A 27,760-nucleotide genomic window follows, 5' to 3' on the forward strand; every position below is an offset into this window, starting at 1 on the left:
TACCATAGCAACACCTGGCTTCCTCTCCCTAGGCTAGACTCCTTGGAGTTTCTTCAGCCCAGGAACATGACTTGCTTTGTGTCAGGTGGAAACATTTTACACTTTAACCAAATATCTATGAAGCGTTTTCCTGTGCCTCATCTCATTTGATCCTCACAGAAGTCCTAGAGTAGGTAGATAGGAGACTCGGTGGAATCCTATTTTCTTTTCATTAGCTGGAAAACAGAGATTTAGAAAGCTTAGACACTTAACCCGACTGAAAAGAAGTAAGAATTGGTGGACCTTGAAAATGACTTCAGGTTTTCTCACTACACAGAATATAGTCAAACACTGCTGCAGTTAAATATTTTACCCCTTGTTCTCCCTGCATGGTCTACAATAATAATCTGCTTTGTGTTGATATTTACTGCTGTGTTACTGACAATTAACTGACAGAGAAATTGGGTTGCTTCACTGGGCTGGAAAAAGTTTAGCTACATCAGAAAGCACGTCTAATTAAGCAGGTTTATTTTATACTAGTAGCCTATTGTAGGAAGATTCCTGCAATAGGGCTTCCTGCTGTGCTCTTCCCTGCCCCACCTGCTTCCTTTCTTTCTTTCCTGCCCCGCTTGCTTGCTTCTCTGCAGCTTCACTCCCTTCTGCAGTGCTTTCTATGCTGTCTTGATATGCAAATTAACTGCCATCTTGGTTGGGTTAATTTGCATGCTTGCCCTGATTGGCTGGTGGGTGTTGGCTTGAGCATGGTGAAGGTTCAGCAATTTGCATATTACTCTTTTATTAGGTAGGATATATAAAAGGTTAAGTTCACTGGTACATGCTTATATAAAGCTCTCATTGGTGCCAATTGCATGTGTGTATTTCAATCTGTCATTGTGGATTGTGAATGTGGTTGACACTTCTATTATAGAGAAAGGGTGAACAGCAATATTAAAATATTTCTTCTAATTAATTTCCTTTCAATGTGCATGAATTTGTGCACTGGGCTACTAGTGTATTAGTAACTGATGAAATATGTTGATCCATTTAGCTCATTACACTATTCTTTAAAATGTATGTTTGAAAATTTCTGTAATACATTTTTTAAAAGAGTTAAATTCTTATTTTTAAAATTTGTTTGTGTTATTTCCAAATATTGCAAGTTCTTCTTTATTTTTACTTTATGTCTATAAGCTTTACTTAATACCTACTAATTTGCCCTCAATTTTATATATTTGTGATGAACAAAGAAGTGATAGATAAAATAAATAAAAATCAGTTTTTAAGTCTAAAGCAGAAGCTATCATTTTCTCCTATATCTTTTTCATCCAATAGAGAATTTGATTATTGGGGTCCAGGAGCATTGTTAAGAGTTTTCTAAATCACTAACTTACACAATTTTAGATTCTTGGTTCATTGCAAATGGGTGGTTCTCATCCATAGATTGTAAATCTCGTCAGTGTTTGCCCAGATAGCCCTTCTTGAGACCTTTGGCTGTGTTAGGCTTGCAGCAGCACCTACAGCTCAGCTTCCTGAAGGTGTTAATCATTCCACCTCAGGGCTGGCCTCTCTAGAGTACTACTGCTGTTTGTTTTATATCACTTTAGACTTGTCTTAATGTAAGTTAAGGTGGGTATAACAGAAGGAAAATGTTGTCCTTCAGGGATTTTTGACACTCTTTTTATTTTTATCTTTTATTTTATTTTATTTATTTATTTATTTATTTTTATTTTTTAAATATATTTTATTGATTTTGTACAGAGAGAAAGGGAGAGAGATAGAGAGTTAGAAACATTGATGAGAGAGAGGCATCGATCAGCCGCCTCTTGCACATCCCCTACTGGGGATATGCCCGCAACCAAGGTACATGCCCTTGACCGGAATCGAACCTGGGACCCTTCAGTCCCCAAGCCGATGCTCTATCCATTGAGCCAAATCGGTTTCGGCTGACACTCTATTTTTAATATCTCGTCAATGTCTATTTAGTGCTTACTGTGCTTTAGATACTATTCTAAATGCTTGGGATTATCAAAGAAAACACAAAGATTCTCATTCTTATAGAGTTTATAGTTTATTTAGAGAAGACAGTAATAAACTATATAATATGTAAATTATAAAGTATACGGTATGGTATAACGTGGAAAAAAGAAAAAAATGTAAAAGCAGAATGAGGGCTTGGGAGTACTAGATAAGGGAGCAGTGTGTTGGGGTGCAGTTTTAAGTAGGTCTTGTCAAGCACAGATACTGGAGCAGATGAGGGACATGGCCTTTGGGAGAGCTGGATAGAGAGTAGTTAGGATGAAGGCCCTGCGGCAGGAGCCTCCAAGGCATGTTTGAGTTTTTACAAGAGGCTGGAGTAAAATTAGCAAGGGGGCAACAGAAATAAGAGATAATATGAGGGGCATCAAGGATCAGATCACTTGGGAGAATTTGCAGATTCTTGTGAAAACTCCAGTTTTTATGCTAGAGTGCTCATGAAAGGTTTTGCAGTTTTTGAGAAGAGGAATATTATTATCTGACATGCTTTACAAGGATATCAGTAGCTGGTGAGAATATACTGGGGCAGAGGCAGAGCAAGGCAAGTATGAAAGCAGTGAGGCCTTAGCAACAAGCTAGGCAGCAGGTGATAGTGGCTCAGACCAAGGTGTTAGTGGTGGAGGTGGTGAGAAGTGGTCAGATTTTGGGTAAATTGTAAAGGTAGTGCTAAATAGGTCTCTGGGACAATTTTAAACGAACCAACATCAGAATTATAGGGGTCCCAGAAGAAGAGAAAGAGCAAGATACCGAAAGAATACTGGAAGAAATAGTGACAGAAAACTTTCCCCACTTGGTGAAAGAATTAGACTTACAAGTCCAGGAAGCGCACAGAACCCCAAACAAAAGGAATCCAAAGAGGACCACACCAAGACACATCATAATTAAAATTCCAAGAGCAAAAGACAAAGAGAGAATATTAAAAGCAGCAAGAGCAAAGCAGGTAGATACCTATAAAGGAGCACCCATACAATTGTCAGCTGATTTCTCAACAGAAACCATGCAGGCCAGACGGAAATGGCAAGAAATATTCAAGGTGATGAATAGCAAGAACCTACAGCCAAAAATACTCTACCCAGCAAAACTATCACTCAGAATCGAAGGCCAGATAAAGAGCTTCACTAATAAAAAAAAGCTAAAGGAGTTCATCACCGCCAAATCAGAATTATATGAATTGCTGAAGGGGGTTCTTTCAGAAGAGAAAGTAAATAAAGATAAAAATTATGATCAACAAATACGTAACTATCAAGAAGTGAAACTAAAAGCCAAGGGAATTAGAAAACCTGATGAACAATATTAACTAGTGAATATAATAGAATCAGAGGTATGGAAGGGGAGTGAACTGACGATTCTCAGGGAAAAGGGGAATGGAGGGTGTGGGAAGCGCCTGAACAAAAACTGTGCACCTATGGATGAGGACAATGGTGGGTGGGGAAAGGGCAGAGGGTGGAATGGGAACCTGGTGGAGGGGAGCAATAGAGGGGGGAAAAATGAGGAACATTTGTAATAATATGAACAATAAAGATTTATTAAAAAAATAAACTTGATTGAGGTGAAACTATTCTAAAAGCTTTCTCCTTGGAGAGTCAGAAGACAGAGACATTTGAATTGGTACTGCATTTAATGTTCTGGAAAGTTTTTTTGTGGTTTTTTTTTTTGACACGAATAGTTTTTTGTTTTGTTTTTTTTGGCAAAAGCTTATGTAGCTTTACAGGATCTTTTAGTGATTTCAGAAGCAGTTATTCCATTTTGTGTGATGATGAACTATTAGACATGTAATTTTTATAGTAATTTAAGGTTTGATATTCAGTATTCTTATTAATAAAATGGCATCCAAATATATTCACTTCCTGTGAATATTGTAAAATATCCAAATTACTTAAAAACTTGCATAGCAGACAATGGCAGGTAGATTTTATTTAGAATCAAATTTATGAATGACTAAGAAATGAAAGATAAAATTAAGAATATTTTGTAAAATGCCATTGATTCCAGATACTGGGATTGAACTCAAAATGACCATTGGGTCTACTGAGAATACTAGATTCAGCTCTAAATTCACCTCCTGATCATGTGGTTTATCATTTCAGCATCTCTTTTACATCTTTGCATGAAGAGAAGTCATTTCCTATATCCAAATTCTGTTTCTAGTAGAAGGAAGCACTAAAAATGCTGTCAAATCAGCTCAACTCACATCCACGTTCCTATTTCAGTTATTCTTCCATTTGAACTCTACGTGGCAGCTTTTCTTTGCAGTTTCTTTGCTGTGTTTTTCATCTGATAAAAGAATTGGAGAAACTGTTTTATATTTTCAGAATCCTTTAGAATTTTTTTTTTTTTAAAGTGGGAGTTTGAAGAGGTAATGTTGTTTATTCCAGTTGGCCCTTCCTCCTCTCTTTTTTCAGTGCCCCCTCCATCCACACCTTTATGTTCATTGGAAAACAGTACGTTGGGCTTAACCATTTAGTTTTTCATAGGAACCATTTGGGTATGTTTCTGAGTGTCTACTTAGATTTTGTTTTGCCAGTCTGTCACTGATCTTCTTACTAACAATCAAATCTAAAGACTTCAATATGTATTGCTTTGAGTTTTTTAGTGTTGGAATGATTAGAAGAATAGAAACAAAAAATAGGGAACAGCAAACTAATGAGTAGGCACTTGTTCAAGGAATCCATTACTAGCTGGCTGAAATCTTTAAGGAGTTGGCTAGGGAAGGAGATGAAGTGACTGATTATAATGGTAACTGCTTGCTATTATGTGTTAGAAAATGGGGTGGCTAATTATCCTGCATGCTATTTGAAACCTTTGAAAATACGTCTTTTAGAGCTGGCTAACAGCATTCCTTTATTTACTTTCTTATGTTCAAATGTGCAGCTTGAGACTTAAAAATTACTTTTGGGACATCACTGTACTTTACTTGACACAGTAAAAATGATCCTGAGGGTCAGGTATATATTTTTGTTGCATCAAGGCTTAGAAATGTAAGCACATCTCATTGTTTTAGGGCTTTTCTAAATGTACTAGGGCTTTTCCTTTTGAGTTATGTCAGGTGTTTATTAGGTGCGAATACCATATCTGAAGACATTCACTTAAACTTCAATTCTTAATCGGATTAAATAGATTTTGTGATGTCAGCCGAGAACCATGTTGATCCAAGGCAAATCTTAATATTTTCCACTGGGGAATCAACTACTATGTTGATTTTTACTTATTAGTTATTACAAATGAAATAACATTTCTTTCTCTAACTTAGAAAAAAATTAAAAGAATTTTTTGACATATAGGTATATTATTATTTCAAAGAAGTCTAGAATTATATCTCTATGCAAAACTTTTTTTTTTTTTTCAGTTGCTTTACTATATTACTTAATTGAATATGTAGGAGATGACGACACTGGAAATTTTTAAAAGAATAATTTTTCTGTTGTTAGCTTTTTAGTTGGAGAAGGAGCCTACAGATGGGCAGTAGATCATGGAATACCTTCTTGCCCTCCTAACATCATGACCACAAGTGAGTAAAAACTTTTCAAAATTAAGCTATATTAGCACATATACCTGAGAGTGTTACATTGCTTTCGACCCAGATAGTACTGACATTTAAGGAAGAAAGCTTATATGTTGAAATATTTCTAGTTAAAAGACGTAGAAAATTATTTGCTTTTAAGCTATGTTTATATTCTTGAGGTCCCTGCATTACTGTTGCTGCTGTTGCTTCTTCTTCTTATTATTATTATTAAAAAAATACTTCTATTTATTTTCAGAGAGAGAGGAAGAGAGAAGGAGAAAGAGAAACATTGATGTGAGAGCAGAACATCAATCGGCTGCCTCCTGCATGCCCCCTATCCAGGATCTAGCCTGTGACCTGGGCAAATACCCTACCCAGAATTGAACCAGCAAACTTTTGGTGCATGGGTTAACGCCCAATCAACTGAGCCAAACTGCTCTGGGCCCTGCATTGCTTTCTCATGTTTTTACAGAAGTATTGCTAAAAGGATTTCTTTTAGGTTACTTAAAATAATTACTAACAATAAAACCATAATACCACCCCCTCAGAGCGAGAAGAAAACAGATCATCATTTAGCTGTCCCTGAGTTGAGGAAGGTCTTTCTGTGTACCAAGTGCAAGAGAAGGAAAAACAAAAGTGACTGGGAGTTAAGACTGAAAAAAACACTTATCATAAATATGACAAAAGGATACCTATTCTTAATCTGTGAAAAGGTTTACCTAATTAAGAACCACACAAAAACATATAATAGCCCAGTAGAAAAATGGTCAAAAGTCATAAGTAGGTAATTTAACTAACAGGGAAATTTATATCAAAATTAGTACATGTTAAATTTGTTCTCTTAATTTGTGAGAGTTAAAAAATATTACATTATTACTGGTAGATGTGTGGTGAACTGAACATCATATATTGTAGCTACAAATGTAAATTGGCAGAAATTTGGAGGATAGCTAAGTAGTATAGACCAAGTGCCTTAAACATATTCTGCTTCTAGGAATTTGCCATTAGAGATACAAAGGTTTACCTAGAAGGGTGCAATGCTCCACCTAACTGAGCCACACTAGCCAGGGCAATTTTGTTTTTCTTGGAGACACCTCACCTGGCACCTTAAGTCCAGAGTGGATGCTTAGTAGGCCTGCTGTGTATTTGTCATTGCTGGTCTTCACCTCACTGTCATTTGGGATTCCATTTTCCTCTCTCCAAAATCACATTATCTGTTTCTTGAATCTGCTTAGTTTTGTTTGTTTGTTTGTTTGTTTGTTTCTTTTTTTTCTTATTTTGCTGCAAGACTTTGTGAGGACAGGTCTGCATGACCTCAAGGAGGATGGTGTGACCATGCTTTTTTTGTTGTGGGAATTCCCAGTTGTTTCCCCAATATGTTTCTCTTTTGTATTAGTTTAGAGAGAAATCTTCCCAGCTCTGGCAGGGCAATAGCCAGTATTCTGGTTTAGATCAAGGGAAGGGACTAAAGGACTTACCTATTTTTTTCTCAGACTTTTTATATAAACCCCAGTTTTAAGTAGAACCCTGATACCTGCCCCCAGGCTGTACTTGATGTCCACTTATTTGGGGCCCTCTGGTTCAGCCTTTCCAATGTTAACCTCATGTTTCCTGAAAGCAGGAGGAGGGGATTAGGCATCTATCTGTTCCTTATTACAGCTTCTGCCAGTTTTTCCGTTTTCAGTTTCAGCCTGGCTTTCAGAGGTAACAGGTGCTTTCTGTTTGGAGCACTTCTGATAGTTTTTGGTCAGATTAGTTTACTTTGGAAGAAATTAGTTTGATTTGTGTTGTCTTGGCTACTAGTCATCAGGGTTTGTCAGTTGCTGTGTATTCATCCATTTGCTTTCTGCTTTCTAGCATTAGGTTGGTATTGCCCTCCTCGTTGTTATCATCCCTATGTATGTCAGTCTTTTGTCCCTTTAAATTTCTTTTTGGTAAAGTTGTAGTAGAGTGGAGATGAACTTGCTCTTGTGTTCAGTTAGCCAGTTTTAATTATTTTGTACTTCTTATTAATTCAGAACATTTATATAAAAAGGTGTTATAAAACAGCTATTACACCGAAACCGGTTTGGCTCAGTGGATAGAGCGTTGGCCTGTGGACTGAAGGGTCCCGGGTTCGATTCCGGTCAGGGGCATGTGCCTTGGTTGCGGGCATATCTCCGGTGGGGAGTGTGCAGGAGGCAGCTGATCAATGACTCTCTCTCATCGATGTTTCTAACTCTCTATCTGTCTCCCTTCCTCTCTGTAAAAAATCAATAAAATATATTAAAAAAATAAATTAAAAAAAACAACTATTACTAAATATTTTGCAGATGACAAAATATTTTGACTATGCATTAGTGTTTTGTGCTTATAACAAGAAATATATATATATATATATATATATATATATATATATATATATATTGTTCTCTTAATTTGTGAGAGTTAATTTGTGTGTGGGGGTATGTGTGTGTATATATATATATATATATATATATATATATATATATATATATATACACATACCCCCCCACACACATATTGCTATAGATTTCTTGTGACTTACATAAGCAACTAACAAGAACAAGTAAGGTATTTGAAAGTTAAGTGATATATTCATCTATTTTTTGCAAAAAAAAGAATAATGTTGGTCTATAGTGAATTTAGGAGTAGAAATTATGCTCTTCCATTGCTTTCAGAATCACATCAACCATCCTCGGCTTCCAAAATCAGCCAGCACCATTTTTGAGCTTAGTTCCTTCTTGCTGAGCAACCATGTGATCCCAAACTTATCAGAATTATTCCATTGAGGTGGAGGCCACCATTGACTGCCTGGCCTACATGCATCTGCAGGCCTCATACACCTTCCTCTCTCTGGGCTTCTGTTTTAACCACGAGGATGTGGCTCTGAAGAGCCTGGGCCACTTCTTCTGCCAGTTGGTGGAGGAGAAGTGTGAGGGTGCCTGTTGTCTCTTGATGCAAAACAAGTGTGGTGGCCGTGCCCTCTTCCACGATGTACAGAAACCTCCCTAAATGAGTGAGGCAAAACTCAGGACACCATGGAAGCTGCCAAGGTTCTGCAGAGGAACCTGAGCCAGGCCCTTTTGGATCTGAATTCCCTAGGTCCTACCCACAGTTTTCATTATCTGAAAAATTTTATTTTTGCCTTTAATTTTAAAATATATAATTTTTGTTGAATGTAGTCTTTTAGGTTGGCAGGAGTTTTCTTTTGTACTTCTTTATTTTTTTTTATTGTGGTAAAATATACATAACTTAAAATTTGCTACTTTAACAGTTTTAATTCAGTGGTACTAAGCACATTCACAGTGTTATGTAACCATCATGGATTTCCATAACATATTCATCCCAAACAAAAATTTTGTACCTTGTCAAGCAAGTTCTCATTCTCTTTGTTTGTAAGCCCCTAGTAACCTCTAGTCTATTTTTTCCTCTCTGAATTTGTCTATTTTAGGACCCTCTTATAAGTGGAATCATACTGTTACTGGCATTGGGGTTCTTGGGTTCCCCAAAATAGAAATCAAGAGGAAATCCCAGAGAAATCCCCAATCAGATTTTATTAAGCTTATGCTCAAGCACAAGGGAGATAGCACAGAGGAAAGGAAGGCTCTCTCAACTGGCTCATGGAATGCGGGGTGGGGAAGACTGGCTCTGCTTGGCTTGCTTTTATATGCTGGGGACAAAGTGGGCTTGTGCAAAAAGGTGGGTGTTTTGAAAAAGGCAGGTTTGCAGGATTTTCCATTTCAGGGTTGGTTGACTTCCATTTCCAGCTGTATTGCCTGGCACTGTTGGAGCAAGATGGTAGACTGTTCATTCCTGCCACCTTAGGAAGGTCCTATAGTGGTCAAACCTTAATCAACTGTACCTGCAGGTCAGTAGTTTAAGCAGGTAGTTAGAAGGGAGATAAAATTAGATACTGCATTTTTGAATGGGACTGAAGGAGGGGTGACATTTTTGTGGTCAGCTTCCCTCAAGTTTCTTTTGATCACCTGGTCTTCACTTCACTTCCGGGGCACCTGGTATTTTCTGTTTTCAGGCCCAAGTTCCTATGCTGTCTCAATACAATGTTTGTCCTTTTGTGTCTGCCTTTCTCACTTAGCATAATGTTTTCAGAGTTCACCCATGTTGTAGCATGTTTCAGAATTTTGTCCTGTCTTATAACTGAAGGGAGGAAGGGAGAAGGAGAGAGTGATAGAAACATCAATGATGAGAGAGACTCATTGATTGGCTGCCTCCTGCATGTCTCCCAATGGGGACCAAGCCCACAATCTGGGTATGTGCCCTGACTGGGAATTGAACTATGACCTCCTGGTTTATAGGTCAATGCTCAACCACTGAGCCACATCACCTGGGTATCTTTTAGCACTTTTGATGATGCCAGTACATTATCTTTAAATTACTTTGTTTATGATTGGAAATTCAGACATTATTTTTATCATTGTTTCCCTGTATGCAGTGTGTTTTCTTTTTTCTCTTAACTGCTTTTAAGAATTATTCATTTATCTTTGGTTTTCAGCATTTTAAACATGATATGCCTAGGTGTGGTTTCTTTCCGCTTAGTTTTTACTGTGCCTGTTGAATCTGTGGGTTACAGTTTTTAATCAGATTAGGAAAAACTTCTTAGACTCTTTTTTTGTGTTTTCTCTCATTTGTTTCTAGTATTTCAGTTCTACTTACGTTAAAATATTTTGTGCTGTCATTTGTTATTGAAGCTCTTACTTTTTCATCCTTTTTTCTCTGTGTTTTCTGGATTCTCCATAGAAATAGGACCAAAAGAAGATCTATCTATCTGTTTGTCTGTCTGCCTAGCTATTTATCCACTCACCTTAAAATATTTATTATAAATGATTAATAGTTATGGAGACTGACAAGTCCCAGGATCTTCAGGGTTAGTCAGGAAGCTGGATTTTCAATCCAAGTCCAAAGGCCTGAGAACCAGGAGGGCCAGTCATGTAGTTCCAGTATGAAGGCTGGTGGGTTTGAGACCCAGAAAAAGCTGATGTTTTAGCTCAAGGACAGAGGCAAATAAAAGTCCATGTTCCAGTAGGAAGTAGTCAGGCAAAATGAATTCTTTCTTACTTAGAGGAGAGTCTACATTTTAGTTCTATGAATGCTTTCAACTAATTGGATAAGGTCCACCCTACATTAGGTAGGACAGTCTGCTTTATTCAGGCTACCAATTTAAATGTTAATCTCACCCTCATCAAACACACCTTTACAGACATATCTAGAATAATATTTGACCAAATATCTGGGTACCTGCTGCCCACTCAAGTTGACAGAAAATTAACATTTATACTTTTATTTGTATGAATTCTGTTGAATTGTCTTAAAGTTCACTAATCTTTTCTTCATTAGTATCTAATATTAATCTTATGTAATGATTTAAAAAATATAAAATATAGCATTCAGTTATAAAGCTCCATTTTTAAAAAACAATTTTCATCTCTCTCTTGAAATTCCCATGTCTTCACTCATTATACTCATTATTAACATATTTGTTATTGTTATTTTAAAATCTTTGACAACTAATTCTAAAATTTAGGTCATCTGGGTCAATTAAAAAAAATTAAATGTATTGGTCAATATGAACATATAGGTTTCAAGTGTGAGTTTCTATGTTATAAGATCTATATATTGTACTTTGTGTCCACCATCCAAAGTCAAATCTCCTATGGGTCAATTTCCATTAATAGATTTTTTCCCCCTCTTGACTCTGGATTATATCTTCCTGTTTAGTTGCAAATCTCATAATTGTGTATATTGCAACTCAGGCATTGTGAATGATACATTTTAGGTACTATGGATTTTTTTATCTTTCTTTAAATGATGTTGAGTTTTATCCTAGCATGTAATTAAATATTTGCAGATAACCTTGATGTTGTCACAGTCTGGTTTTAGCCTTTGTTAAACAGTCCATTTTAGTTTTGTTTTTAATCCTAGACTTGTTTTCTTTCAAAGCTTTTATTTATTTTACCCTTATTTTAAAATGTTATCTTGATTGTTGAAAGTTTTATATATGTCCCCCTTTTCTTCCCCATTGGTCTCCTACACCATCCCCCCTCAAACCACCCCTTTCACCACATTATTGTCTGTGTCCATGGGTATTTATTTATTATTCCTAAGATATATGTGTAGGCCTTTCTGGGATTTCTGTGGAAAGTCTCAAACTTTAAACTTTGTCTCTCCTATATTGAGCATTTACCAAAACTCTGTCAACATTTTTGCTGTTGTTTTCCTCACTCTACTCTAGGGAACCCTGTAGCCATTTTTCATTCTTTTATTTTCACCTCTGAAATTTATCCACTGATAAATTTATAAATTTATAAATTTATCCACTGATAAATTCTGATCTATATATATAAAAGCCTAAGCAATTGTTCAGTCAACCGGTAGCTATGATGCTCACTGACCACCAGGGGGAAGACAGTCAGTGGGCTCCCACAGCCAGCCTTTTGCAGTCAGCCAACCTCCCACAGTCCCTACCCTTGGTTGGCCAGCTCTAGTTGGCCCAAGGACTGGTAGAGACAGTCCCATCAGCCCCAATCACCAGCCAGGCTGAGGAATCCCATCCATGCATGAATTTGTGCACTGGGCCTCTAGTTAAATATATAATAGACCTTTTTACTTTATCTTCTCTCTTTCTTAATCTTCTGTGTTTTCCATCATTTTATCTTTTTAGACACATTCTGGAAAACTTATTTCTGCTCAGGCTTTTAATTCACCATTTTTTTTTTTTTTTTTTTTTTTTTTTTTTTTTTATATCCTGTCAACTACCAAGCAAATACATTGAGATTTTAAGTTTGGTTATCTGCTTTTTTATTTCTAGAAGTTCTATTTTTTTTAAGAATCTGTAATTTAATTTATAGTATATAATATAGGTGTTTTCATGTTTTTTATTTACTCTTTAATTATTATAAGGATACTTGTTTCATATTGTGCCTGATAATTCCATTATATGTGGTACACATAGGCATTTTTTCTTCTTATTATTATTCATGGTGCCTCATTTCCTTGGCTCCTGATTATCTTTGTATAGTTTTTATTGCCCTTAAATAATTACTTGTGTAGACTTACCAATGGCCTAGGATGAAGGTGTCTTTTTCCAGATATTATTTTTTGCTTTTACTTTTGCCAAGTGTGTGTGCACTGTGAATGGAAAAAAAAAACACTTTCTCCCCCTCTTTTACTTGCATACTACTGTCACACAATTCCCTGTATCACTTCTGATATAACATGTGAGGGTTTTCTACACCAATCAATTCTCTGTACCATCCAGTTGTCCTGCAATTCAATTTAATTCTGACACTAACTGGAGTTAGTACAAACCTCACAGGTTAAGGGCTCAGTCCCATAATATTGCACTTCCCTTTATTTTATTTTATTTTATTTTATTTATTTTTTAAATATATTTTTATTGATATCAGAGAGGAAGGGAGAGGGAGAGAGAGAAACATCAAGGATGAGAGAGAATTATGGGTGGGCTGCCTCCTGCATGTCTCACACTGGGAATGGAGCCCACAACCTGGGCATGTGCCCTGACCAGGAATCGAACTGTGACTTCCTGGTTCATAGGTTGATGCTCAACCACTGAGCTGCACTAGCCGAGCTGCACTTCCCCTTTAGATGCCAATCGCAAGCCCAGGTTGTCTCCTGTGCTTCCAACTGACTGGCTATCCATTAGAAGTTCTCATGGCTCCCTTTTTGGGGTTTGATTAATTTGCTAGAGAGGCTCAGGAAGCTCTGGAAAACAGTTTACTTACTAGATTACCAGTTTATTACAAAGCATATTAGAGGATATGAATGAACTGCCAGAATTATAGATAGGTACATAGGGCAAGGTCTGGAAGGGCCCTGAGCGCAGGACCTTCTGTCGTTGTGGTGTTGGCATGTTCTACCTGCCCAGCACGTAGATGTATTCTGCCACCTGGAAGCTCTCTAGGATTTGTACTTTAGGGATTTTTATGGAGGCTTCATCATGTAGGCATGATTGTACATTAACTCAATAGCCAGTCCCTATCTCCTTCCCCGAGGATGGGAAAAGGCTGGATGAAAGTTCCAAGCTTTTAATTATGGCTTTGTCTTTCTGGTGACCCATCCCCATCCTGAAGCTGTTTAGAAGCCAACCAAGAGTTGCCTCATCAGAACAAAAGACATATCATCCTGAAAATTCAGAGTTAGGAGCTTTCAGGAACTGGGGTCAAAGATGCAGTGTTAGGATAAAAGGTGACCATAGTGCTCTTATCACCTAGGAAATTATAAAGGTTTTAAGAACTCTGTGCCAGGAATCAGGACAAAGACCACTATGTATTTTCTACTTCACACACTATTAATCAGAATCTACTTAAACTTAGTTAAAAGTTTATTATTCCCTGACCTACCCAAGTCACATGTTTGCAAATCTATGCAAAGGACCCAGTCAATCCAAAATTTCTTTCCAATATTCCCCATCCCCTTTTTCTCCCTCCTCTTTCTATTCTCCTTCCTCCCTCCCCCTCCTATTATGCCATTATCTAAGAATGCCTGAATGTACTTGGTATTGGGATAGAGAGTAGGTGCAGAGTTGTGAGAGAACTACCACTTTAGAAAAAATATATATATATTTTATTGATTTTTTACAGAGAGAAAGAAAGAGGTATAGAGAGTTAGAAACATTGACGAGAGAGAATCATCTATCAGCTGCCTCTTGCACACCCCCTGCTGGGGATATGCCCACAACCAAGGTACATGCCCTTGACTGGAATCGAATCTGGGACCTTTCAGTCCACAGGCTGATGCTCTATCCACTGAGCAAAACTGGTTTCAGGGAGATCTGCCACTTTTAATGGGCTCTGGGCTTGATTTATGTCTCTCCTTGATGCCATTATCAGAAAACTTTGGTAATATCTGCAGTGTTGTATTCTACTTTGTAAAGTTTCATTTTTCAATTGAATCTAATTGGCTTTTTATATCTGTATATTGTTTTACATATTTAATGATTATTATTATTTTTTTACTTTAGAAGCTCTATTTGGTTCTATTTCAAGTCTTCCTACCACTTTATCATCTTTTGTTCCTCATTTATATTTTCAGTATTATCCCTTTCTTTCCATGAGTATAAACATGTTTTATAGTCTGTATTTGATTATTTCAGTATCTGAAGTCTTTGTAGGTTTAAGTTGAATTATGTTTGCTGATATCTGGCAAAGTTTTATTCTTGATGGTTTATTTCTCATGTGTTTTGTGAATTATTTTAAAACTATGGGCTCATTTGTTTCATTTAATTGAAATGTAGGAATTCTCTGAAGTGTGTTAAGTTAAGGTTTTTTTCTCAGGGAGTATTTGCATTTGTGTTTTATGGGTTGTTGAGGCATTAGCACATTGAGACTTTTGTCACTAAAATGAATTCTTCTCTAAACCTATCTGAAAGTCCTTGGTCATGAATTATCTAGAGAGACTTTTTCTCCTTTACACATAAATCTAAGCCGGAGACTTGCAAGTTTCCTGTTTCTTTGCATATGGTGGCCTTTTCTGATTTTCCTTTTTACTGGGCATAGCACCTTTTTGGGGTTTGTTTCTTTTTTTGTGGATAATCTCCAATATGTTTCCTTGAGTTGCATTGTCCCCAGGTTTCACCTCTTGTCCTTTATGCACAGAGACTTTCAAAACTAAAGTTGGTGGTGGTATGCATTGGCAGATACCTCTGTGTAGCATATATATTTATGTACCCTCAGGACTTGTGTCTCTGGATTTGACCTTTTTCTTACTTCTTTAACCTAAGGGTATTTGTCTTATTTTTCCTATGACTTTAGCATGTATTGAAAAGAATTTTTAAACCTTCTATCCAACATTCTTAAGAATTTGTCTGGAAAAGGCTCTTCAGGATATGGCATCTGCCTCATTGCCCTAATATTTATCAAATGTCATTTTTAATGTTTCTTTTATAGGATTCAGTTTAGCTGCATTTAAAAGAAACAAGAGGAAACTAGAGCTGGCAGAAAGGGTGGAAACAGATTTCATTCAACTAAAGAAGAAAAGACAATCAAATGAAAAGGTCAGGAGGTATTTGAAATATTAATCATTAATTTATCTTAATGATATCTTTAATTTGCTTTTAGATATATAAGCTTTAAAGTAGTATGATCCAGTAAAAATATTATGCATGCCACATACATCCTTCTAAATTTTCCAATAGTTACATTAAAAAAGTAAAAATAAACAGGTGGAATGAATTTTAATAATTTATTTAAACCAGTGAATCCAAAATATTACTTAAAAATGTAACGAATGAAAAATTATTAGTGAGTTATTAAACTTTTTTTTAAGTCTTCCAATCCAGTGTGTATTTTACTCTTCTAGCATATATTAATTAGACACTGAATTTTCATTGTAAATATCTGATCTATACTTGTATTTCATAAGTGAAATACAAATTGAAATACAGAGTTGAAAAAGTATTTTACATAACAAGTTATTCCAAACACACTTAAAATTTTCCCATAATATAACTGAGTATGTTTTAAAATTAAAATTAATTAAAATGTAATAAAATTAAAAATTCAGTATCTCATTTGCCCTTACCACATTTTAAGTGTTCAATAGCTATATGTGGCTGATGGCTATTGATTTGGGCCTTGCAGCTTTAGATAGTGACTCCTAACTTGGCTGTTTCGAGGGGTAGAGTTTGTTATGTTGGGTTCATGTAGGGTTTTTACACATTCTAATTGCAGTTTTCTGTTTCTCATTGTTACACATTCTTTGTTTGCATTTCATGCATTTGTGTACCATCATGAGTCCATGTGTGGCATTTCTTAGGTGTTTGGGGGATGGAAGTTGAAAACCATAATGTTCTTGTTCAGTCTATGGCCAAGGGGTTCATTAGCACATAGTTCATGATGGGTGTCTCACATCACAGTCATTTGATGTGCTTTGGCATCTTATTACTACTGGTTCATGCTTTCTGTAATAGTTTTATATGGTTTACATATATATGCATAATAAATCATCTTTCATAATGGCAGATGTTTTTTCCAGTGTGTTTCCATATTGGACAATTAATAAAAAATTTTGGTTCAAATATTTTTAGTTTTTTTTCTGCTAGAGAAAAGTAGGAATTTAGCAGGAAAATGAACATTTTATTTTAATAAATAGATCGTGGTGAAAGTGGATGACAGTGTGGTTCTGTTTCTTGTTTTTTTTGCATCCCCTGTGCTGTCTGAGTGAGCAAATTTAGGACTTTTGTTCCTTTAAAAATGTGTAATAAAATTTGCACACAATGAGCAATTTAATCATTTCTAGAAATGTATACTATCATAAAACCCATACACCTATCTAGCTAGTAGAAAATTCTGGTTCTTCTATACTTCTTATTTATTTATTTATTTATTTATTTATTTTTTAATTTTTAAATTTTTTTAAATATATGTTTTATTGATATTCCACAGAGAGGAAGAGAGAGGGATAGAGTTAGAAACATTGATGAGAATCATCGATCAGCTGCCTCCTGCACACCCCCCACCGGGGATGTGTCCGCAACCAAGGCACATGCCCCTGACCGGAATCGAACCCGGGACCCTTCAGTCCGCAGGCCGATGCTCCATCCACTGAGCCAAACCGGTTTCGGCAGGTTCTTCTATACTTCTTCTTAGCCAATCATAACTTACCCACTTCTATTCTTGCCTTCCCTTTCAATGCATTTTTCACACTGAAGCCCAAGAGAACTTTGTAAATGTGGATGAGATAACATTGCATCTCTTCTTTTAACTCCTTCATTGCTACTCATTATAGTGTGTTACAGAGTAGCTTACATGTCAGAGATGGAAGTAAGTTTCAAAGAACAAGTTCCTCAGATCTCTCTGCGGGTGTATAACATTTGAGGTGACATCTGAAAAATAAGAAGTGAACGTATGCAGAGTCAGTGGAATAGTGTTCCACGCAAAATGAACTACATGTGCAGTGCCCCTGGAGGGGATTTGGCATGTTAAAGGAATGGAGCAGAGGCTCAGTGTGCCTAAAGCAGGCTAGGCAGGGGAGAGTGGTGATATGAAGTGGGAGAGGAAGGTAGGTGCTAGCTCTTTTAAAATCCAGTAGATCATGGCAGGTAGATATCAGCTGGGAGATGACAACTTGAACTGTGGGCAATGGGGATGGAGCTGGAAAGAGGTGAACATATCTAAGATATATCTTGAGAGTTCCTGGATAGACAGGAATTACTGATTCCTTAGATATTGGTAAGGAAGAGAGAGAAATTAAAGCTTGTAGCTTTAGCAGTTGAATGTTGTCATTTACTGGCATGAGGAGAGCTGGAGAAGGTATGGCTTCATGATGATAGAGGTATGAAGTGGAAGTCAAGAATTTTCTTAGCCCATATCCCCTTAATGGACTTGGAATACCAGTGCTTTCCATTTTTTACCATAAAATATGTTACCTGATGTCAGCAGTACCCTAAATACCCAAGCTAATAGCCCTTCTTTTAGTGTGTCATTTTCTTTACTCCTTCCAATTGAATTATATGCTATCTAGAGCCTCATTATGCTCATTATTTTTATCATTGTAATTGCATAACTCATTGTCTCATACATACCAATGATTATTGAGTTTAAAATAGTTATCTGTTTAAAAACTAAGAGATTTGTTTGTTTGAAAACTAACTTGAAAAAATAGAGTTGGTTTATAAAGAAGATGCTATAGAATTAAATATGAGCAAGCCAGTTGTAAAAGGTTGAAAAAAGTCATAAAAATCTAGAGGCATTCTGCACTCAGAATGCATGTTAGTGTCCTTATGTCCTTCTTCTATGTTAGATAAAATGAAACTTGAAACCATAGGACAATTCAGTGTTGTAGATTATACAAAAAAGATGATAGAACATTGATTTGTGGGCCCACATTCAAAGAAAATACTTTAGTCTCATATGAAAAGATTGACTGATGAATGAACCTTTGTGTTTTATTTTTTATTTTTTATAGTTTTTACAGAGAGGAAAGGAGAAAGAGATAGAGAAACATCGACCAGCGCCTCTTGCACACCCTCTACTGGGGATGTGCCCGCAACCAACGTACATGCCCCTGACCGGAATCAAACCTGGGACCTTTCAGTCCGCAGGCCGATGCTCTACCACTGAGCCAAACCGGTTTTGGCAACCTTTGTGTTTAAAATAAAATAAAATAATAAAATAAAATAAAATAAAATAAAAAAATAAAATAAAATAAAATAAAATAAATAAAATAAAATAAAATAAAATAAAATAAATAAAATAAAATAAAATAAAATAAAATAATAAAAGAAAAGAAAAGAAAAGAAAATATTTAAGGAATGTGGGGTGTGTTTTTTATTCCCTGCTTCACCCAGAGAATTTTCAACTTTTAAAAACTTCAACCAGTCACTCCATGGAGCTGGAGCCAGTAGGAGGCTTGAGTTGCCCCCAGGTGATGGAGGAAGCCAAGCTTCCTGCCCACCCTGGCCAGCCCTGGCCTTTGCTCAAGGCTACAAAGTTTCAATTATAGAAGATAAATTAATCCCAGCAAAAATGGCAGCAGTCATAGAGTTGGAGAGAGCAGGAGGCTTGGGTTTCCCCTGGCAATGGAGGAAGCCAAGCTTCCCGCCTGCCTTGGCCTGCCCTGGCCTCTGCTCAAGGCTACAAAGTTTCAATTAGCTTGGGTCGTTGGGGGTCGTAGCTGGCCTGCAAACCACCACAGGCCTCTTACCCAGACTGCCCCACGCCCCAAGGGAATGACCACCCTGATCCAGACACCCTTCAGGGGAAACCAGTGGCCCCCACCAGTGCACCAGGACTCTATCCTATCTAGTAAAAGAGTAATATTAATATGGAAATTGACCATCACTCCAACACACAAGATGGTTGTTCCTATGTGGACATAAGATGGCCGCCACAAGATGGCCAGCAGGGGAGGGCAGTTGAGAGGGACCAGGCCTGCAAGGGAGGGCAGATGTGGGTGATCAGGCAAGCAGGAGAGGGTAGTTGGAGGGTGACCAGGCCTGCAGGGGAATGCAGTTAGGGGTGACCAGGCCTGCAGGGGAGGGTTGTTAGGGGCAAACAGGCTGACAGGGGAGCAGTTAGGCATCAATTGGACTGGCAGGGGAGTCGTTAGAGTGTGAGCAGAAGCAGTTAGGGCCAATCAAGAAGGCAGGCAGACGAGCAGTTGGGAGTCCACAGTCCTGGATAGTGAGAGGTATGTCTAATTGCCCCTTTAGGCCCGATCTTGGGAAGTCAGACATCCCGCGAGGGGTCCCAGATTGGAGAGGGTGCAGGTGGGGTTGAGGGACACACCCATCCTGTGCATGAATTTCATGCACCGGGCCTCTAGTAGTGAAGATAATAAGACAGGCTCCCAGAAAGAAATGACCACCTAATATAAACCACTTGGGCAAAAAATAGAGATATGGCCGGAAAGGACAAATAGCTATTTTCTAAATCATCCTGTATTTAGTTTATTTCTCCCTGTCCTGTCTGTGTAGTTACAGTTTAGTTTTAGTTAGCCAGCATCGACTAAGTCTGGTACTACCGTTTGTTGTGACTACATAAAAGAAGCTGTGAGTTGGGTATGTAAATATAATAAAAAGAATACAGTGTTTTGTAACTTTTCTAATGTTTAAATTTTATTAGTGTTGAAGGAGATAAATACTGTCTTGAAAACATTTACTCAATATTTTAAATTTTAATGCATTTTTATTTCTTTTTCCTTAAAAAATAATTGGATATCATCACCGTAGTAATACAAATAAAAAATAATGCAAGAAAACTATTTAATCAGCTTACTACCTCAATAAATTAGAGTGCTTTTATTTTCCTTCCTCTGTGACATTGATATTTTATTTGATTTAGTTTAAAGTTCAGATGGTTAATCTCTTAAATGCTTTTAGCTGCAAACAATAAAAAACCTGACTGGCTTAGAAATGCATATTTGTCCTCCTACTTCCTGGCCCTCTGCCACACACTAGGAAGATTGGTGGTGGTTTGGTTGCTGGCATTAGCTTAGATTTCCAATTATTCTAGGACCAACATATCTGGGATTCTCTTGGGCTTTTTTCTCATGCCTTTTGTTTTATGGACATGATATGGATCCTTAACTTTTAGATGTCGCATTTCTATTCTAGGTGAGAAGGAGAGAGAGAGGAGGGTGGAGTGGGAAAACTAGTTAGTGCCAGATGTATCTGTCACTTTTTATCCGGGATGCAAGTTTTTTAGAATCTCCCTCAATAGACTTCTCCTTACTTTTGGTAAGGTAGTGGAAAGGGGGCACAATTCTATCACATGCGTATTCTTGGCTGCAAGGGAGCCTAGGAAATGGAGTGGATTGTTTTAAGTACTATCTCATAGTCATGGCATGCTGCTGGACACATTGTCTTCCCAAGCAAAATAGTTTTGTTGTCAAAAAAAGAGAAGAGGGGAAAAAAGAGAAGGAGGAGATTATTAGGTCGGCAATTTGTAGTGTGTAGCATCAATGGAAACATTCTCCATCTCCCTCCCCACGATTAATATGTCTCTTTTTACTACAAACCTATATTGGGTTAAACAGCTAATGTAAATATAAATCAAATAAAAAAACATATTTTGTCTTGACTTTTAGGATATATGGATTTTAAAGATAATATTAAAAGATGAGGAATATAAATATTTTGCAATTGTCTGTTCTTAGTCATTGGCATTTCTGTTTCATCTATACTTATTTTTTGTGACTGGAAGACATGCCGAAGAAGGAGAAGATTACTATGTAACTACTATTGTGTACTCTAAAAATAGTAGCTGTTTGCTTGCCTCTCTCTGGGCAGACCCAAGTCTTCTGGATTTTTCTTTTACCCCATTGTTTCCCTTATGATGTACAGACAGTTCATACTTTGCATGGTGGTGTTGGACCATAAAGTGACTGGACAAGCTGCAACTGTGCAAAAGTGTTTTTTTTTTTTATTTAAATTTTTTATTGCTCTAAGTATTACATATGTCTCCTTTCCCCCTAGAGCAAAGGGTCCTTAATGGCCAAAAATTATACTGTCCCATGACTTTTATTTGGTCAAAACATTAAAACTCTCTTACTGTTGGCTATAAATGCATAGAAAAACAAACAAAAATAAGTAGGTAAAACAAATACTTATTTAGTACATTAATTTAAAACCTTAGAAGTGTTAAGAATTATAGGGTTTTATTTCTGTTATCAAAAGCAATTTGAATGGTACTTGCTTTCTTGTCATATAAGTTATGATTTGAGTGAGCCTATTTTTTATGTCATGGGGAATTCTCAAAGTCCCTTTTAATTTTGAATCAGCTTTCACCATTTTATCCTTTGTACTTTCCATGTTGTAAAATATCTTCCATAGTTTTCTTAATGTCAGGTTTTTGGCCAGTGCCTCTTCCTCTGGGTCCTCTTCTTTTTTTTTTTTTGGTCACAATTATATTCTTATTTATGTGGGTACATTTGTCTTCACTAAGTTCCTGTGACTGTTGGTCTAGAGCCGTGGTTGGCAAACTGCGGCTCGACAGCCACATGCGGCTCTTTAGCCCCTTGAGTGTGGCTCTTGCACAAAATACGATGGCCTGGGTGAGTCTATTTTGAAGAAGTGGTGTTAGAAGAAGTTTAAGTTTAAAAATTTGGCTCTCAAAAAGAAATTTCAATCCTTGTACCGTTGATATTTGACTCTATTGACTAATGAGTTTGCCGACCACTGGTCTAGAGTGTCTTAAATGGTAGCATGTTGAACATTCCCATGGCCATGCATTTCTTCTATAATATAACTTCTTATTTTTTTTCTTTTTTCCCCTCCTTTTTTTTTTTTTATTGATTAAGTTATTACATATGTGTTCTTATTCCCTCATTGCCCCCAAACCCCCACTCATGCCCTTACCCTCTTGATGTTCATGTCCATTGATTAGGCTTATATGCATACAAACAAGCCTTTGATTGATCTCTTCCCCGGCTTACCTCCATCTTCCCCTACCTTCTCTCTGAGGTTTGACAGTCTGATCGATGCTTCTCTGTCTCTGGATCTGTTTTTGTTCATCAGGTTATGTTGTTTATTATATTCCACAAATGAGTGAAATCATATGATATTTATCTTTCTCTGACTGGCTTATTTCGCTTAGCATAATGCTCTCCAGTTCCATCCATGCTGTTGCAAATGGTAAGAATTCATTCTGTTTTTACAGCAACATACCCTGTTTCCACGAAAATAAGACAGTGTCTTATATTAATTTTTGCTCCCAAAGATGCACTAGGTCTTACAAACAAGAAAGTTGGCTTTCTTGTTTTGTTGATGGTTTCTTTTGCTGTAAAGAAGCCTTTTTAAAATATATATATATTTTATTGATTTTTCACAGAGAGGAAGAGAGAGGGACAGAGAGCTAGAAACATCGATGAGAGAGAATCATCGATCAGAGGATGTCTTATTTTTCCATGAAGAAGAATATGTTACACATTTATTGTTAAATGAAAATAAAGGAAATTTATTACCTGTATAAGGTATGGTAGTACGGTAGTTGTCAACACAAACCAGACAAACTGTGAATCCTACAGTATCAAGAATTTACCATTTTTTCAATGACAGTCATGTCATCATCTTCTGGAACATCATCATAACAATCCAATTCCTGAATTTCCTGGTGAATTTCTTGTGACTCCATTTCTTTCAGAATCAGTGGACCAAATCTCTCATGTTAAGCGTGGGGGGGGGCGCCTTATTTTCAGGGAGTTGCCTTATATTTCACTCAGAAGGAAACTTGTAAGTAGGTCTTATTTTCGGAGGATGTTTTATTTTTGGGGAAACATGGTAGTAACTCCATAGTGTAGGTGTACTCCATGTTTTAATCCACTCATCTGCTGATGGGCACTTAGGCTGTTTCCAAATCTTAGCTATGGTAAATTGTGCTGCTGTGAATATAGGGGGTGCATATATCCTTTATGATTGGTGTTTCTAGTTTATTGGGATATATTCCTAGAAGTGGGATCACTGGGTCAAATGGGAGTTCCATTTTGAGTTTTTTGAGGAAACTCCATACTGTTCTCCACAGTGGCTGTACCAGTCTGCATTCCCACCAGCAAGCAGTGCACGAGGGTTCCTTTTTCTCCACATCCTCACCAACACTTGTCATTTGTTGATTTGTTGATGGTTGTCATTCTGACAGGTGTGAGATGGTACCTCATTGTCCTCTTAATTTGCATCTCTCGGATAATTAGTCACTTTGAGCATGCTTTCATATGTCTCTTGGCCTTCCTTATATTCTCTTTCAAAAAGTATCTATTTTGGTCCTTTGCCCATTTGATTGAATTGTTTATTTTCCTTTTGTTAAGTTGTATGAATTCTCTGTAAATGTTGGAGATTACACCCTTATTGGTGATAACATTGACAAATATGTTCTCCCATGCAGTTGGCTTTCTTGTTTTGTTGATGGTTTCTTTTGCTGTAAAGAAGCCTTTTTTTTTTTTTTTTTAATATATTTTATTGATTTTTCACAGAGAGGAAGAGAGAGGGACAAAGAGCTAGAAACATCGATGAGAGAGAATCATCAATCAGCCTCCTCCTGCACACCCCCTACTGGGGATGTGCCCACAACCAAGGTACATGCCCTTAACCGGAATCGAACCCGGGACCCTTTAGTCCACAGGCCAGCGCTCTATCCACTGAGCCAAACCGGTTTTGGCAAGAAGCTTTTTGTTTTGATGTACTCCTATTTGTTTATTTTCTCTTTAGTTTCCATTGCCTTAGCAGCTGTATTGGTGAAGATATTGCTTTGGCATATGCCTGAGATTTTGCTGTCTGTGGATTCCTCTTAATATTTTTATGGTTTTCCGTCTTACGTTTAAGTCCTTTATCAAATTTAAGTTTATTTTTGTGTATGGTGGTCTAGTTTCAATTTTTTGCATGTATCTGTCCAGTTTTCCCAATATCATTTATTAAAGAGACTGTCTTGGTTCCATTGTATGCTCTTGCCTCCTTTGGCAAATTTTTAATTAAATTTTACTTCCAACATTATCACTTTTTGTTTCTGTGCTTCTCTTTCATCTTTCTTGGCCCGTTCCCTCTTTTGATATCAAGTTTTGTATGTCATGTGGATTGATCACTGGGACACAAGGAGTAGCACAACTACATGCTTTACTGTTATGCCCAGTGACCCATTACTGACAGACTTGGGAGGAAATGACATGATTGGTCACTGGTCGTGACGAGTGGTGATCTGTGAACTGAAGAGCTAGCCCCGGAGTTTGTGCTTTATGCAATTACTCATAGTTAATATACCATGTAACTGAAATTGAGCCAGGTTGTTGAGTGACTGCTATTATTTAACAGTGGTATCTATTGTAAAATATATGGATTGGAATTAGGCAAAATGGGGACTGTGTTTCTGTAAAGGAACCAGAACTATTTGTCTTGTGGTTTCCTTCAACCCAAGTGTTGCTGCTCACAGTTCAGCATGCTCCTCTGTCTTTTGTAATTCCTGCAAATTGGTCTCTGGATTTCCCCTGGCAGTATTGCCATGGGCTCTCATTGTTTTTAGAATATTTTTCAATAATTTTTGTGGTATATGTAATGAAATGAAGACATGTGTAAAGTTTACTTATTTTTTGCTTTGATACAATAACAAAATAGTAGTTGTGTTGGTATTTATCTTTATAATATTTGAGTATAAAAAACCCTTTTGGAATAAAGTAGTTAACTTATTGGCCACTTGCTATTCTTGGCTTATGGTACAGGATGGACTGAGTTGCTACAAAGAGGAGATGTTCCCATTGGTAAAACAAACAGACTCAATTCACACCATAACCTAAATTTCATAAATATCAGTTTCAAACAGCCAGCCCTAAATATTACTAGAAGGGACTCTTTTATTCTTAGAGTATTAAAAGAGGTTGGGGGTATTGTTTGATCTCAACATTATTGATGTTTCAAGCCTTTTTTCCCCCTTCTTCATTTTTCACAAGCATATTGTCAAAATAGTTTCCATGTCTTTTTCTTTAATAACAGATTTTACAGTTGAATGTACATAGAATTCTTTGCCCCCTCCTACCACTTTTATGAAGTAATTTAAGTTTTCAATTAATTTCATTGGTTTTTAGGTAAAGCAGTTCTCATATAGTATAGTGAAATAAAAGATAATCAAACCTTTTCCATTGTGTGAACATCTTTCATTCTTTAATTTCTAATGAACAAATTAGAAAATTTAGCAGTGATTTATGTTGTGTCTTCAAAACCACTCTAAAGAGATGCTACAACTTTTAATTTTGTGTTCTTTAGCCACCATATAGGGACATCAAATTGGCCACATGTTTCAGAAAGGAAATGTTGGGCCTTGCTTTGTGTGCTTCATATAAATATATTCTATTCGTTTGAAGTATATTGTGGGTAACATTTTCCCCTTTTATCCACCATCTTGAAATTATTATGTAAACGCTTAACTGTATCATACTAAATCAATGTATTTTTTGGGTGAGAGGTAGGTTAAGATCAAAGAAAATAAATGCACAAAAAACAACATGTTTTCCTCAGATTGTTCTGTTTGTACATGTGTACATGTCTGTGCCTTATGTGTACAGGGAAAGAAGTAATTAGTCTTTTATAGAAATTTAATTAATCTGGAGTTTTGTTGTTGCTCATCAAGGTGGTTAATGCATAGATGAACAAAAAAACAGGAGTAAAGAAATTTCTTTGACTCCTCTTACATAAAGAAATATACTTTATATATTTGTTTTTTGGTAAGCGGAAAATTCTTTGTTTAGTGATTATTTTCTATATGAAATGAATTTTTATGATTTTTTATTACTGAGTAAGACTATAGAATTTACATGTAAATAGGTAGGTCAATTACTTAAATAAATGTATTATTAGCACCACCTCATGCATTTAGATAAGTTATGGAGTCAGAAGACCAGCATTACTTTGCAGTATAACTTGATGGGATTCTTTAAATGTCTATAGTTTGCTGTACATTATGTAATTCGGTCAATTACTGAAATCTAGAACTTGAAACCCTTGAGAGCTAGACTCCCCCTTCCTCCCTTTTCAGGAAAAGTTTTCATACAATGATTTAATAGCTAATAAGTTGGGTTTCTTCCCAAGTCTTCCTTAAAGCCATCCTAAACTATGCCTTAAATATATCCTGGGTCTGAAAGTTATAAGTGAGATAAGATTGAAGCAAGATTGAGGAGTTAACGGATCCTAACTGCTGTTTTTATTTTGTAATGAAAGTAACTTGTAATTTTCCAGGAAGCCTGTTATAAGTTGACATCAGATATTGTCAGTCTTAAAAATCTTCTCTCAATTTTTAATATTCAAGAGCTCTGAAGATCCTCCTTTAATTTTAGTGTTTAACAGGATCAGAGGAGGGGAAAAAGAGCATCCTTTATTTTCAATGGAATAGTCCCAGTTGATCTTGTATATAATGTAGAAATCACTAGACAGTTGCTTTTCTAAGAGGAAATACCTCCAGTGAATGGAATTTAATTGGAACTATGAATAGAGGCCTTCCCATGTGAGAATTGGCTCAGACCATGGTGTTAAGAGCATCCAATTCTAAATCAGAATTTTTAAATATCTCCTCATAGAATATTACCATGCATTAATGACCTGAGTTGACCCATCGTATAGTGATGCTGACAGTTTTAGCTAATAAGACTAGTGGAATAAACCAATGCATGAAAAGACAGATGTGTGTACACACACACACACACACACACACACACACACACACACATACAGATCAATAATAAGGATGTTTTAAAATCAGAATATAAGAACCAATATTTAATTAGGTTGAAAGAAAACTATCTGTGAGTCTTTGAAGGCTTGATTGGACCACCACTTTTCTGCCCTGGCTGGGTTGCTCATTTGGTTGGAGTATTGTCCTGTACACCAGAAGGTGTGGGTTCGTGGGTTCAATTCCTGGTCAGGGCACGTGGCCAGGTTGCTGGTTCATTTCCCAGTTGGGTTCATGCAGGAGGCAACTGATTGAAGTTTTTCTCTCTCTGTTGATCTTTCTCTCTCTCTAAACCAATTAAAAAAATAAAACCACACATTCTTAGACTATTCTCAATATTCTGAATCAGAATCTGTAGGGATGGGTAAGGTATTGGCCAGCATTTGAGAATCATTTCTTTCTTCTGCCTACTATGTCACAGTGGGCCTGGAAAAGCAACTGTCTAGTAATCATTGTTGAAAGGAACACAGAACATTCTATAAAAGTTGGGAATTACATGATTGAATTCACTTAATAACTTCATATTAACTTTCACTCAGTTCCCTCTGCTTCAGGGAGTCTGGAA

At 36.6% G+C, this 27,760-nt stretch overlaps 1 protein-coding gene across 4 annotated transcripts in view; it reads left to right on the plus strand.

Annotated features, from left to right (window-relative positions):
- Positions 1–27,760, plus strand: part of TASP1 (taspase 1) — a 244,006-nt gene that overhangs the window by 72,340 nt on the left and 143,906 nt on the right. For all 4 annotated transcript variants that reach the window (XM_084887646.1, XM_084887647.1, XM_084887644.1 and 1 more), the window contains exons 7-8: positions 5,442–5,521; positions 15,442–15,548. In XM_084887646.1, the coding sequence (XP_084743772.1) occupies positions 5,442–5,521; positions 15,442–15,548 (187 nt within the window). The remainder of the gene's footprint in view (positions 1–5,441; positions 5,522–15,441; positions 15,549–27,760) is intronic.

The sequence above is a fragment of the Pipistrellus hanaki genome (assembly GCF_964339955.1).
Source record: "Pipistrellus hanaki genome assembly, chromosome: 6".
NCBI lineage: Eukaryota > Metazoa > Chordata > Mammalia > Chiroptera > Vespertilionidae > Pipistrellus > Pipistrellus hanaki.